The sequence below is a fragment of the Rhodamnia argentea genome, chromosome 6, assembly GCF_020921035.1.
Source record: "Rhodamnia argentea isolate NSW1041297 chromosome 6, ASM2092103v1, whole genome shotgun sequence".
NCBI classification, from domain to species: Eukaryota; Viridiplantae; Streptophyta; class Magnoliopsida; order Myrtales; family Myrtaceae; genus Rhodamnia; species Rhodamnia argentea.
In genome coordinates, this window is record NC_063155.1 from 9,758,905 (window position 1) to 9,772,862 (window position 13,958).

The following is a 13,958-nucleotide window of genomic DNA, read 5'->3' on the forward strand; positions in this document are numbered from 1 at the left end:
CGTTTCCACACATCACATTTTCGTGGATAAGAAAAAGGATCACTATATCTCAACTTCACAAAAAGGATAAAGAGACACAAAATAGAGAGAATGAATTGCTATAAGTAATTATCTCAACAAGTTGATAGTAAGTTATTATTTTGTTTTATTATCTCTTTATTGTCCCATATCGACGAGGAGACATAATGCAAGAAAATGACTTGCTATAAGATGGCAGCATTGGACCGATCGAGATAGAACCGTGCTCTCACGGGAAAAAGTGTCATAAAATTTTTAAATTTATTGTATTAATGTTAATTTAGTCATTAACCTTTTAATTGTTCCAATTTAAAGAGAAAATCATCATTCTCAAGCGAGGTCAATCCGTACCATACTAGAGGGGAGAGAGAGAGAGAGAATAAGCAAAAAAATAAAAAATATAACAAATTCGAAAATTATTGAAATGTTATTTAAAAAAAAATGTTCACATCAACAATATCTAGCCAAAATTAGCCTTAATGACTAAATTGGCTGTAGGTCAAAAGGTTAATGACTAAATTGATATAATTAATAGATTTATAACTAAATTGACACAAATGCAATAAGTTTAGGATTATTCTGACACTTTTCCCTAATTGAATGTGTGGTATTGAGGAACAACTTCGTCATACTATTTTTGTGAGAGCTATTTATCTTTCCTTCCCCATTAATGGCGTGTTTAATAATTTAAGCTAAACATTTATTTTTTTTGAACAAAATTTATTATGTCATTCGAATTTCGAACAATTAAATTGGTTATGTGTAAATTAATTTGCTGATATAATCATATTGTGAGGTTGCAAATGTTTCTAATTGAAAAATGTCAACATGTATATCCGATCATGCCATGAATCTTTTTTCATAAGATATTTAAATATTAAATCACACTTTTATTTAAAGAAGACCTCTAAAATTTTGCTTGATATTCAATTTAGTCCTCGAAATTATTTTAGCTCAATCTAGTCTCCGAAATTTTAAATTAAGTTCGATATCGAACATCGAGGAAAAATTCAAAGACTATCCGCGACATTATCACTTCGAGAAATGAACCGGTCAATATAAAATTGGGAAATTACAAACAAGTGCTTGAAGTGATTTCATTTTTTAAATAAGGCTCTAAAGTGGACTTTATTTCAAATAAAGGTATGAAGTGCCCTCTTCATTTCCAAGAAGAGCCCGACTAAAGGCATTTTTGTCATTTACCTTTTATTTTTTTTTTCTTTTTCTTTTTCTTTTCTTTTTCCCCTCCCCAACCGTCACCGGCCTCGGGCGAGGGTCATCCTCTCCAACCCAGGCTAGAAAAGCCTTGGCCCGACATCGGCCTCACCGGCTCGAGAAACAACGAGGGCTACCCTTGCTCGACATGGGCCTTGCTTGCCCGGGAAAGGGCGAGGGCTACCCTCGCCCGACACCGGCGAAGGTTGCCCTTGCCTTGGCCTAGGTTGGCGAGGCCGAGGTCGGGTGAGGTTTGCCCTAGCAAGATCCGGCGAGGGTCACTCTTGTCCAACGCTATGATGAACAAAAAAATTCTCACCTACTTATGGGTGAATTAGTATTTAATGAGTTCGGATTAGTGGATAAACTATAAGGATTTTTATTCGAACCTGAGGGTATTATTAAGAGATTTTTAATGAGTTTTTATGGACCCAATATTATTTTAGGAACACGATATGTTGGAATTAGGTCTCATCGGGGTTAGGTACGTATGAAATTGGTACAATCGGGGACTGAATTGGGACACGTAGCCACACGAGGACACGTGTGGGGCCGCGTGTCACCACATGGTAAGGCAGTTTCCCATATGGCAGCTGCAAGTCACAACTTTCACCTACTTAAAATAGGAGCATGTTAGTGCTTGACGGTTTATGATCATTTGGAACGAAAATTGGAATTCGGCCAATGTAAACACAACAAATCAGAAACACAACAAATCAGAAGCAGCTGAGAAGGTGTTGTTAACTCTAAGCAAGACACGTCACAAGGCGACTCTACTGCAAGTAGCCGACAAGCACAATAAATCATAAGCTAACTCTACCGTAAGTCGTAGATTGCAAGCCGACTGGACCATTATAAATAGAAATCGCCGTCAATTCATTCAGTAGTTATTGTCGGAAATTCTATCTTTACTTTGCTAGACCGCCGACGCTCTCTCTCGGCTATACCATTGCCGTCCACAACCGCCATTCGTTGCAGCTGTCCATTCGCCCGAGGCCGTCATCGTTCGCGCCGTACCCGCACTATCCATATGCCGCCTTGGTGGCCGCGCCACCATCGTGGATCGCCTTTAGCCTTCGACGTTTCATTTCGTGTTGTCCGTCAATTTGTCCGTTTGATTTCTCGTTTAGTCGATGCAAGTAGATCTCTATCCTTATTACTAAGCTTTTTATGATTAGGATGCGAGTATTGGATTCTGGTGGAAGAAATTTTGTGATAGAGGATTTGGATATTATTCTGAGATCTATTGTCTATAAGGATTGTATTTACCTTGGTAGGATTTTGATATCTACCATTGATGAGAAGTATGTTTGGATGTCTTAGACGATCCTCAATTTTGTGATGTTATAGTTGGTGTAGTCGTTTGGCCTAGGGATCCCGCTTGCGGAGGAGTTTCGGCTTACTCTTGTTGATTAACCATTTTTCGGATGAATAAGATAGCTGGAGACTGTGGATGATGATGCTGGAAATCCGGAATAAATACCCTCTATTATACTCCTCCCATGCATATGTTGTAAATGAAGTGAGTAGTTGGATAAATATATAATGAACAGTGGATGGTGAGTTATGTATAAACGTATGTTGTTTGAAATGTGTGCATCTAGTGAGTGAACCATAAAAGGACATACCCTTCGATTAGGTATGCCTGCCGTATTATTGCTTTGTTTTGCCATGCACTTGTGCCCGTATAGCCTGTTTGATTATTTTTTCACTTGGAGCTTTCGCATGTGCCAATTACTCAGATTAAGGAAAGGAAAGATTAACTAAAGAAAGAGAGCGAGGTTTTGGAAAGCCTTCCCAATTAGGTGTTGACGGTATGCACCTATCTTGCCTGGGCCGATAATGGCAGGGGGAGGTAAAAATAAAAGGGAAAAGAAAAAAGAAAAGGAAAGGAAATCTGAAAAAGAAAAAAATAATAATAAATGGTGAAAATACCCATGGGCATGCCTTTCTTTGAAACAAATATGACATTTTAAACCTTTATTTGAAATAAAGTTCACTTCGTACCTTTATTTAAGAAAATGAGAGTACTTTAAGTTCTTATTTGTAATTTATCCGTAAAATTGTACCAAATAACTTTTCAGAAACATCGATCGGACATAGAATTTCAAGTCGGTTTGTTTAAGAAAATGGGCAAACGTAGATGATCGTTCACACGAAATTGGCTGCAACAAGAGAAAGAGGGCTGTTTGCAAAGCGATGGAGTAAACAACGTCAACCTCGGTTCAATCTTAAAATGGTCCAAGACCAAGTAAAGCATAAAATCACTCAGAGACCGCATGACGTCATCCGATCCGTGGCCTGGATCAGCGACCCCAATCTTTCCGACCCACGCGTGTCGTGACGAGAAAGAACCCACCGACGCAGCACCCATCCACCTGCCGTCAGAGTCGACCCGAGTCTCCCGGGCTCCGAAGTTGGTGAATCGGCAAGAAAAGTTGTCGCGGACGGCCACCGTCTCTTCGGAGTCTCTTCTTGGCGCCCTTCGTCGGAAAATGCGCAGGTAATGATTGTAGGAATTAGGAAGCTTCCGCGTTCGGACCGGCAATTATTGACTCGGCGGTCCCTTTATTTAATCTCCCTTTATTCTTTATTTTATTTTATTTTATTTTATTTTATTTCTGATTATCTGCGACATTTCTTCGAATTTCGATCTCCAGAGTCAAATCTATGCATGGACCCCACGCTTCTTGACAAACACATAGTGTCGGCCAATAATTTAATATTCACTGCAAATAAATTAATCAGAAGAAGCAACATAATTATCAAATAGGAGAAATGACACAAATAATCCCTAATATATAATGTGATCTTTGAATTTTTAGCTTAATATACAATGCGGTTCGTGCACTTTCAATTTGTTCAATGTGATCTCCAAACTTTAATAACATATTCAACTTAGTTCATGAACTATAGAAAAGTGTCCAACATCGTCTGAACTTGAATTAACGGAAATAGATTGTACTGAACATCTTTCTATAGTTTAGAAACTAAGTTAAGCATGTTCCAAAAATTTACAAATTATATTGGTCAAATAAAAAATTCAAGGATCGCATTATACATTGAGCTAAAGGTCGGGGACCATAGTGGTCAAATTAAAAGTTCATAGATCACATTGCACATTAAGATCAAAGTCAAATGATCATTTGTGTCATTATCCGTTATTAAATACATCCCACTCTCGTGCATAATTCACTAATTTAGCATAACAATAGGAAGAAAAAAGATATCTTTTTTTACTCTCTCTTTATCCTCCTTAATTTTTCCTGGGGTTCGGCTTTGAAAGGCCATAAAAGAGGATGCTCGATACGCCGTCGTTTTTCTATGTATGTATATGTAGAAGAGTCATTCATATGACGCGAACGTGCAACGCTACGTTCTTGCTGACCATAAGTACGCCGCTTGTGGGAGCTTTAACTTGCTCTAAATTTCCCGTCGCTCCCCATTGATTTCTCGCAGGAGGCACAGAGAGATGTCTTAAAAACCAATCTAGTTGCTGCGCCAAAAGCACCACCAGATTTGCGTAAAACCCACTTGATTGCTTCACCTTCCTCTCTCCCTTTCTCTCTCTATCTCTGTGCTTAACTTGGATCCTAAGTATGATTCAGATCCCTCCTCCTGGCTCTTGAAATTGACTTAAGCCGGTTCTTGATCATTGTTCTTGCATTCGCAGCTCGCCGGGCGCCCGAGAACAGCGCATAAATCCCCATCCGAACCTCTCTCATTCACTAGCTCATATCGTTGTCCTTACAGTTATCCTTTTTCTCTGCGAAGAATGGGGAGACATTCTTGCTGCGTGAAGCAGAAGCTGAGAAAAGGGCTGTGGTCGCCCGAGGAAGATGAGAAGCTCTTCAACTACATCACCCGGTACGGCGTCGGCTGCTGGAGCTCTGTGCCGAAGCTTGCCGGTAATGACAATGTTAGCATTTGTTTCCCTTTTTTTTTGGCTGCCGACGGGCAAGACGACATGACGGCAGACGAGGAGAGAGAAGCTCATCCGGAGTTGTTTTCCGGGAGAAATTTATGTTCTTGGAGAGAATTTGATTCGATGACCATTTGAATGATTGATTTTGTGTCATCAAATGCAGGACTCCAAAGATGTGGGAAGAGTTGCAGGCTGAGGTGGATAAACTACCTGAGGCCTGACCTCAAGAGAGGGATGTTCTCTCAAGAGGAGGAGGATCTCATTGTAAGTCTCCACAAAGTTCTTGGAAACAGGTACAGATACTGCTGCATAGGATCTCAAGAAACGCTTTGAATGAATTCTCTTGTGGAATATTCATGGTGTGGCATACAGGTGGGCTCAGATTGCGGCGCAATTGCCGGGGAGAACCGACAACGAGATAAAGAACTTCTGGAACTCCTGTTTGAAGAAGAAGCTGATGAAGCAAGGCATCGACCCGGCGACCCACCAGCTGATCAGCGAGGTCCAACTGATCAAAGAAGAGAAGTGCGCCGAGAACAAGTCCTTGGAAGTGCCACAGCTCAAGGGACTCATCCCGGCCATATCGAGTTTGCGAGCGCACGAGCCGGCGTTTCTAATGAACGACCCTTACTATGAAGGCGGAACGCTAATAGAAGCATCCAGAGAGTCTGCCGATAATAATAACTATATGATCAGGCCGGTTTTCGATTCATTACCCAACTTTGAATTCCAGTCCGGGCTCGACCTGGTCAGCTTTAATTCCAATCTTCTGAGCAATTACCACGATCCTCCTAGAACCATGGATCAAAACCATCTGGAGATGAGTCCTCACTTTGAGTTTTCCTCGATGCCGAGCCTGACTAATTTTGACCACCCTGGCGGGACGATGAGCGGGTCGGAGTTCTCCAACAATTTCGCCTCGAGAATGAGCTCATTGTTCTTCCACGAGGCGAAAGACCAATGCTCAACTAATAATAGCTCGAGCGTCGGCGGCAATTACACAGGGTTCCAGATGAGCAGCTCAGTTGAAAACGCCGCCTTCTCCTGGTGTTCTGGCGAGAACAAGTTGGACTGCTTGTTCCAGTACCAGGTCAATGGGACAAGCAAGTGCGAAGAGCTGAAGCCACAAGGTCCATGGCAAGAGGACCAGCTCCACATCGGTCCTGTTAATTCATCGTCGGTAGACTTCGGTAGCTTTCAGCTGACATCGCCATCGGAGGATCTAACTCCGCCGAATTTTGACATCTTTCAGCAGATGTAAACTTGTACATCCGGTCCATCTCATTTTTCCGTTTTCCGGTTTTGCTTAAATCACAAAAGATACACACAGATGTCGATATATACACACGAAATCATTCCCTATTGAGAGTTGGAAAGGAGTTAAATTTTTCTTTTTTCGTCTATCCGATGTTTCGGTACCCGGCAATACATCGCAATGCGAATGTCTCGGAAATGCAGATCTTGAATGATCTCGATTTCATTGTGTTTTCCATTGAAAGAAATAAGGAAAAAACACTTGGGATTCTTCTTTTTCGTTTCTCTTTCCTGCAAGCTTCCATGATTGTTATCCAGCTCGGTGATCCGGATCACAACAGTGGACAGTAATGGTGCTAACTTCCATGGCTGCACTCTCAGACTGGGACAGGAGTCATGGGACTGTTGGGGACATTAGATGTGTGAATAATCTGGCGTTCGCGTACAGGTGCGCAGCCGCGATTACGTTCAAACAAAGCGTAACGTATGATCCAGCTGCGACCGCACTGCTTTGGACTTCATGCATCAGACATCAGAAAAGATTAATTTTGGCCATGGGGTTGAGTCCCACCTAAAGGCTCAAGTTGGCTGGCATGTCTATTATTGAGAGAGAGAAAGAGAGAGGAGTCAAAACAAAAGCCTTCTGTTCTGTACATGTGACATTGAATCCATGGAAACTACCGGTGCAACAATCTTCCAATCCATTGGAAAACTTTAGAAAAGGCCTGCACTAGGAAGACTAAAGAAGTCCAGAGAAGAAGAAGATTGATGCTCTATTATTTTTTTTTTTTGGGGGGGAGGGGTTTGAGATTGTTAATCCTTGTTTAAACCCGCCGCGCCGGCTATATCGAACTCAATGCTCGGTGGCATGCTAGCACAAGACATTAACGGAAAGCATGAGATTGAATACCCCAGAAAATAGAACCGGCCGAGTTCGGTTGTCGAAGTGCATACATAGTACAATATGCAACCACCTCCCGGCTCAACATGATACATCAGTGGCTACATCTCTTCTGTCGTGAATTTCAATGTGTAGGAAAGATTTGCAAATGTCCATGTTTATAATCCGACGTTAACAGTAAGGAAAAATGACACAAATGGTCCATGAACTTTGGCTTAATGTGCAATGTGGTCCATGTACTAATTTGTTCATTGTGGTCTATAAACTTTAGCTCGATGTATAATGTCGTTCGTAAACTTTTAATTTGTTCAATATGGTCTCCGGGCTTTCGAGTCCCTGGACCGTATCAAAATGGTCGGTGCTATCTTTGAACTTGAAATAATTTTTGTATAGTTATGGGATTGCATTGAACATGTGCAAAAAGTTTAGAGACCACATTAAACAAATTAAAAGTTCACGATCGACATTGCACATCGGGCTAAAGTTCACGAACCAAGTTGCACATTAAATCAAAATTCAAGAATCATTTGTGTCATTATCTAATCAATAATCTCCGATAATGGCTTCGAAACTAGTCTTCTTTGCTATGGGAGCATCATTACCTTCTTCAATTAGGGAAAGGAGGACCGCCACGCTGGTGATATTATATAGTTATGTTTACATACTCTTACACATGCCCAAAGGGTAATGATGAGGGAATGAGCAAGAATGGCGCCCATGTTAAGCATGATTTACCTTCTTTAGAAAGTTTTTACGGCAAGCATCTAATCTGGAGGGGCCACCCAAATAAAATTGGAAAGGCTGGGGTCAGCTAAAAGTGATTGATGGGGACCACTTTAGTTTAGCCCATCAATCACTATGCATTAATCTGGATTTGACTTCGTGAGCATTGCTCCTCAAATAACTGATGAGTTATAACCTAAATAACATCGACGCCCAATATGAAATACGACACGACATGTCGACACGTCATTTATCAAAAATAAAGAATTTCGACATATTGAGAACTGTCGAACACCAATACACATCCAACATCGAAGCCGGAGAATATCTGTGCTTCCTAGGTTGTAACTTAACTCGCAATACCAAGAGAAAATCACGAATAAAAAGTCATAAATTTACAGCACGAACGATAATTTAGTCCAAAATCTTTTAATTGTGTCAATTTAATCATATTTTTTTTATAATTTGCCAATTTATTTATCAACATTTTGGCGATATGTCAATTTTGGCCTTAAAATCACTGGCTTGTGATGGTCTAGATAACTCCAACCATCCTACGTGACAGCTAACATGAAGTATTTTTGCAATTTTTTATTTTTTATTTTATTTTTTTCTTTCTTTTTTTTCCAACCGTATGCCAAATTCTACCAAAAAAAAATCTGTTCGGCGACCGTTTGATGCGGACAGGGGCGTCACGGCCCTCGCCCGGATACGCTTGCTAGCCTAGAGTTGGAAAAAAGAAAGAAAGAAAGAAAAGAAAAGAAAAAAATAAAAATTACAAAAATTATCCACGTCAACGCCGATCATATCATGCATGGTGGGTTGACGAAAACGTCACATCAACGATTTTCGATCAAAATTTGTCAAAAAGATTAAATTGACAAATCGTCAAAATATTTATGATTAAATTAACAAATTATCAATCGATATAAAATTGAATTGGTCTCCGTGCAATAAGTTTGATATTTTCCAGACAATTGATGCCGACGGTCAAAGCAGAATGCGGGTTGAAAGGGAGATGAGCTATTCAAACAAGAACGGCAGCGTAAACCAAGAGGAAAAAGGGGTGCAAGTGATCCCCACTTACACACTCGGTCAAACTAAGGTACGCGACGTGTTGTAGCCTTTGCCATGTTCCTGTCGCGCTCAAAAAACAAAAGAACGACGTCGTTCTCGCCATTCCTGACCTGGTACAGACGCACCGACATGGCGGCAAAGACGAAAGAGAACACGAAAACCACTCATGATGTTCATGTCCGAGTGACCAGGCACCATGAACGATGGATCCCGTGTCACCTGTCGACATAGTCCAAGAAGGATACAAAAAAAAAAGGCTTTTTGACATGTTTCTTGGAATTGGGCAACTTAATGTTTTCAACATGAAAAGGTCTTCCATCAAACTTCAGGACGTCAACAGGCATGCGGTCTTGCTGATAAAGAGATCGAGGGTGAGAACGCTAATATTGAAATTTAACTCCCGTGCTCTGCAAAGAGTCAGAGAATCAAGAGTTACAAACAGGATAGACAATTTATATGAACTTCAAGACAAGTACTCTCCTACCAAACTTGGAGTTTCCTCTTCTGGGTCAGGACCAAAGCTTTGGAAAAACCAGAACTTGAACCAGATGGTTGCTGTCGCTTCGTCTGAAAGCTCTCTCATGGCTTCGTTGCGAAGCCAGCAAGCGCGCGTGCGTCGCATTGCTCCGGGGGGGATGTTGTTTTCATGTCTCTGTTGATTGCTCTTTTAGCAAATTAGGCCCGGCAATTAACTTCTTAATGATTGATTTTTTTCTCCTGCAATTAGAGATTGGTTTTCACTCCACTTGGGAGACCCGGTTTACATTGCTTTGACTTGAATAAGATGTTAGGTGAGCTGGAAACTTCAACCTCATCTTCTTTTTCAACTCCCAACTCCATCACATCGTCAAATGGAATCATCGAAGCGGTTACCGAAGTAAAGAGTTAGTTAACAAGATTTGAGATTTTTGTTACTTAAGGATCTGACATTATAGGACCACACTCAGCAGACATGAATACTACTTATGACAGCTTTACAAAGAAGTCAAACCAAGGCCCAATCCGCCATTACAGGGGGGATAAAAAGAGAGACAAACAACCGAAAAAGCAGACAAGTATAAAGAACAACCAACCCATCAAAGCACACAAGAAGAGAGATTGTAGGAATGCAAACAAGACCGGATCAAGCGTGAGCTGGGGGCCTAATTTTATTGCCCAAGCCCACCAGCTGGCCGAGCCGGGCATGGTCGGTTTCTGGGTACAACTGGCAGTTCCACAATTAGAACCGGTCAGTGCAGACCAGTTTGGTGCGGAGCCCGGGTTGAACTGGACCCGATGCACCCCCCGGTCGAAAATGGGTTGGCCATGATCAAATGTGCACATCCCTACCCAGATGAATATTTTCACCTGTCAAAAGGGGAACGATATAGTCCCCAAAATCGCACTCTTAGCAACCAATCCCATTACCCATTTGCAATGCTAAACCAAACGGGGCCTTAGTCTGGGACTCGGTGAAAGGGTTCTTGAGAAAAACTAGCATTGAATAAGACACAACTGAAACAGGGGAGAATTTCAACAACCATGTCTATAACAAATACAGCAGTTTCATGAACTTGAATGACAGAGCAACCCACCATAGAAATGCAAATCAATCTCCAGCCCTACATGATTTATTAAACTAGCTTGAAGACCGTCTAGGTGGCTCAGAATGCAGTGCAAAATATCTAGTCATAACTCATAAGAAAACCCCTAAGAAGTATTAACAAAGACCGCTGCATTTATCCACCAAAAACTTCATAAACTAGGAGTTTAGAAAACAAAACCAGCAAGAAGAGATCATAAGGAATAAGAAGAGAAACTATTCATCTTCCCACGTTCAAGTCACTATAGGCACAACCAGCAACCCAACTGAAAAGTATCCTTTCTATGGCACTCGAAATGGTTTCTGTAAAGGCAAAACTAGTCACTTCCCATGTTCAAAATGGTTTCTGTAAGGGTCGAGACTACCCAAAAATGGCATAAGGAGACGAGAGATCGGCTAAGTTATGATATCACCAGTGGAAAACGAGTCAAATTATGTGGAGCCAATCATGGTACACTGTCCAGGCCTCAACTGAATACGACCGTTCTATACAATGAAAAGCACTCCTCACAAGCATCACTCTCGTATCCCTGAAATCATACATGAGTAATCAGACAGACCTGCATTGCATGGATGATTCGTCATGAACTCCAAAGAAAAACTAATCATGGTGCACGTGATTGCCAGTGTGAGTGAGCTCCAGCATGATAAATAGTTAGATGGTGTACTGTTTTGGCAAACAAGTCTTTCAGCTCAGGATGCTGAGAAGCGACGGAACGAGCCATAGACTCAACGGCATTCAGCACTCGTGCTTGTTCAAGCACCTTACTGTTGCCGACATGGAGTGAAAGGTAACATAGCAGCACAAGCCCATGTAGTTGAGCCCGATCGTTAGTCTTCAACAGTTTAAGCAGAGGAGGAACGCCATTGAATTCAATAATCGCTTTGGCATGCTCCACACAATTGAAATTCTCTGGACAAGCAAACTTTCCCAGGGCAACAGCAGCTTCAATCGCCACGTCCATGTCTCCATCAGCAAGGTGGCAAACTAAAGTTTTGATAATTCGGGATTCTTTAGCTGGGAAAGTCCTAGCCAGTGATCCAATGGACTTGATGGCAGGAATCAGTATATCCACATTGCTTTCTTCTTGAAGAATTCTTAGCAATTGGTCCAAAACTGCCTTTGCAAAGGGACTGTTGGGCTTGAAAGCCACTCGTCTAAGATCAGTATTGGATTCCGCCACTGCGGCTATCTCGGTCACAGTCATCAAGCAGTTATACTGCAACTCCCCTGTCTCCACCTCGATAATCTTCACCAAACAAAGCAACCCTTTACTCTCTGTGATCTTCTTGCTATTAGCCAAACTTCCCCTAGACAACTTCCACAAAGCCCCAGCACAACTGACCTTAAGCGCAAGCTTTGTTTCGGGGGTTTCAACCTCTTTCTCCTTCCTATGATGCCCGCCCCTGCTACTACCATCCGAGTACAAGGAATTCGCCCCAATATGACTATTCAAGTGCTTCCCTGATGCTAACTCCTTGTTAATCTGAACAAGCGAATGAATGCTAGTTCTACCTGTTTGAATCGTGGGGTCATCTAAAACAGTATCCATGGACAACAAGTTCATCAATGGCTTAACCACGTTCTCTCTGGGGAACTCCTCCTGCGCCGCCGCATTGAACTCCGTCATTTTCGCAACTAAATTTGCCACCGCTGCCTGCACCCTCATGGGGGAGTCATTAAGAACCTGCACAATGGTACGAATTCCAAAGTCGTCGACGATCATTCTGACTCTTTGCGGATCGGTCGCGAGGCTAATAAGCGCATTGGCAGCCGCAATCTGAGCCTCAGGAGATCCTCCCTCCTTCAACATCTTCAAAAGAGGATGAATCCCACCTTCATCTACAATCATCTTCTTGGTGCGTTCGCTGTCCGCAAGCGAAGCCAGCTCGCTAGCAGCATCAACGCGGTCTTTAAGCTGACCCATCTGAACGGTAGCTAGATAAGACCAAACCCAAGCAAGAATGGGGTCATTGCTCGCAATAGGAGGCAGGGCAATATTAGTACCATCCGATTCAAAGACTGACAGGATCCATGTCAGGTCGCCGATAGAATTCTCAAGAAGCGTCGATACCTTGCGAAAATCCGCGGTGGTGGTGATGGCAAAGACCTGCCTGAGAACCCCAGCGCCATGCTTCTTGTACTTGCGAACGAGGGTAAGCGCCTTGTCGAGGTTCTTGGACACATCGGCGACAATTCGTCTAATGGGTCGTTCGTAGAGGGACTGCGTCGAAGAAGCCAGACGAACAGTGGATCGGAGGAGTTGGGACAAGCGGTTGGTCTGCCTGGCGAGTTCAGAGCACTCGTTCTTGGAGGACTCAGCTTCTTGAGCCGATTTGATGACTCGCTCTGCTAGTATGATGGGTAGAGAGAGTTCTTGCTGGAGGGTTCTCTCCACCTGAAAAGCAGCAGCTTCCATTGTCTTGCAGAGGAGAGAGAGCCAACAACAGTAAATCCAAGTACAGTTTGGAGTCTCTGCTTCTTGGGACTGTGCAGAGGAGAGAGAAAATAGACGGGGAAAAGATAAAAAATGGAAACTTGACAGCAGAAATCTCTGCTCTGGTTTATTTTAAGCTCGTTGTCATTTCAATTGGGGATTGTTTGTTATTTCGTTTGGCTAAGAATAGGATAACGATGCTTCGGCCGCCATTAACAACTTGAGAAAATTCAAAGTCCGTTAAAAAAAAAAAGCAGCCTGCAAGTCGTGTTTCCACCGAGGATTGTGATGTCTTGAGTGCTTTCCAAGTGGGAAGAATCATTGTCCAAAAAGCAAAAAAAAAAAAAAAAGAATTGAAGAAGGTGGAGACCCACAAGAGTCAATATACTTGAAATTTGGCCATTAGTGGGGGTACGTGAACCCCAAAACTCACGGGGGCAAAGAAGGGTCAAGGCATCGACCGATCAAATTCAAAGCTCCACCGTTTACTTGTGGCCCCCAGCTGAACGGAATGAAGCAAAAGCAAAGGATTGCTGAGTTCTCTGAAACGTTTCTCAATCCAAAGATTCGGTGAAACAAGGATTCAATGGATTCCCCCAGGCACGATCCGATGGTCGCGGTGGATCTACCCGGTATTTCATCCGCATAGGCGCTCGGGATCTGCCTCAGTAGCTTGAGGAATTGGACATGATGCTCCAGGCAAAGCCGGCGAAACTAATGACAGTACAGACCGGTGAAATTATAGAAAGCACCGTTAATAATCGGCTCATAATATAGCAGAACCTGTTAACAAATGCACCGTGAAAATTGCCAGAAGTTAGTTCG

At 42.4% G+C, this 13,958-nt stretch overlaps 2 protein-coding genes across 5 annotated transcripts; one reads left to right on the forward strand and one right to left on the reverse strand.

Moving 5' to 3' along the window:
• Window positions 1-4,618: 4,618 nt before the first annotated feature.
• LOC115741422 (transcription factor MYB20-like) lies at window positions 4,619-6,688 on the forward strand. 4 transcript variants are annotated; one of them, XM_030675308.2, is made up of 4 exons: window positions 4,619-5,141; window positions 5,322-5,451; window positions 5,531-6,071; window positions 6,126-6,688. In XM_030675308.2, the coding sequence occupies exons 1-4, from the start codon at window positions 5,009-5,011 to the stop codon at window positions 6,417-6,419; spliced, it is 1,098 nt and encodes a 365-aa protein (XP_030531168.1). In that variant the 5' UTR covers window positions 4,619-5,008; the 3' UTR covers window positions 6,420-6,688. The 4 variants fall into 4 exon arrangements, with proteins under 4 accessions (XP_030531168.1, XP_048137032.1, XP_030531167.1 ...); XM_048281075.1 differs by having other exon boundaries at window positions 4,619-4,814; window positions 5,004-5,141; window positions 5,531-6,688; XM_030675307.2 differs by having other exon boundaries at window positions 4,619-4,811; window positions 5,001-5,141; window positions 5,531-6,688.
• A 4,474-nt stretch (window positions 6,689-11,162) lies between these two features.
• LOC115741594 lies at window positions 11,163-13,115 on the reverse strand. Its single transcript, XM_030675582.2, has 2 exons — window positions 11,364-13,115; window positions 11,163-11,225 (listed from the first exon to the last, which is right to left on the reverse strand). The coding sequence occupies exons 1-2, from the start codon at window positions 13,113-13,115 to the stop codon at window positions 11,163-11,165; spliced, it is 1,815 nt and encodes a 604-aa protein (XP_030531442.1).
• Between the last annotated feature and the right edge of the window lie 843 nt (window positions 13,116-13,958).

Coding starts and splice junctions, on each gene's coding strand:
- LOC115741422 (XM_048281075.1), top strand. CDS start 5,009: ATGGGGAGACATTCTTGCTGCGTGAAGCAGAAGCTGAGAAAAGGGCTG. Junction 5,142..5,321: donor CTCTGTGCCGAAGCTTGCCG/GTAATGACAATG, acceptor CATCAAATGCAG/GACTCCAAAGATGTGGGAAG. Junction 5,452..5,530: donor CACAAAGTTCTTGGAAACAG/GTACAGATACTG, acceptor TGTGGCATACAG/GTGGGCTCAGATTGCGGCGC.
- LOC115741594 (XM_030675582.2), bottom strand. CDS start 13,115: ATGGAAGCTGCTGCTTTTCAGGTGGAGAGAACCCTCCAGCAAGAACTC. Junction 11,226..11,363: donor AAGACTTGTTTGCCAAAACA/GTACACCATCTA, acceptor GTATGATTTCAG/GGATACGAGAGTGATGCTTG.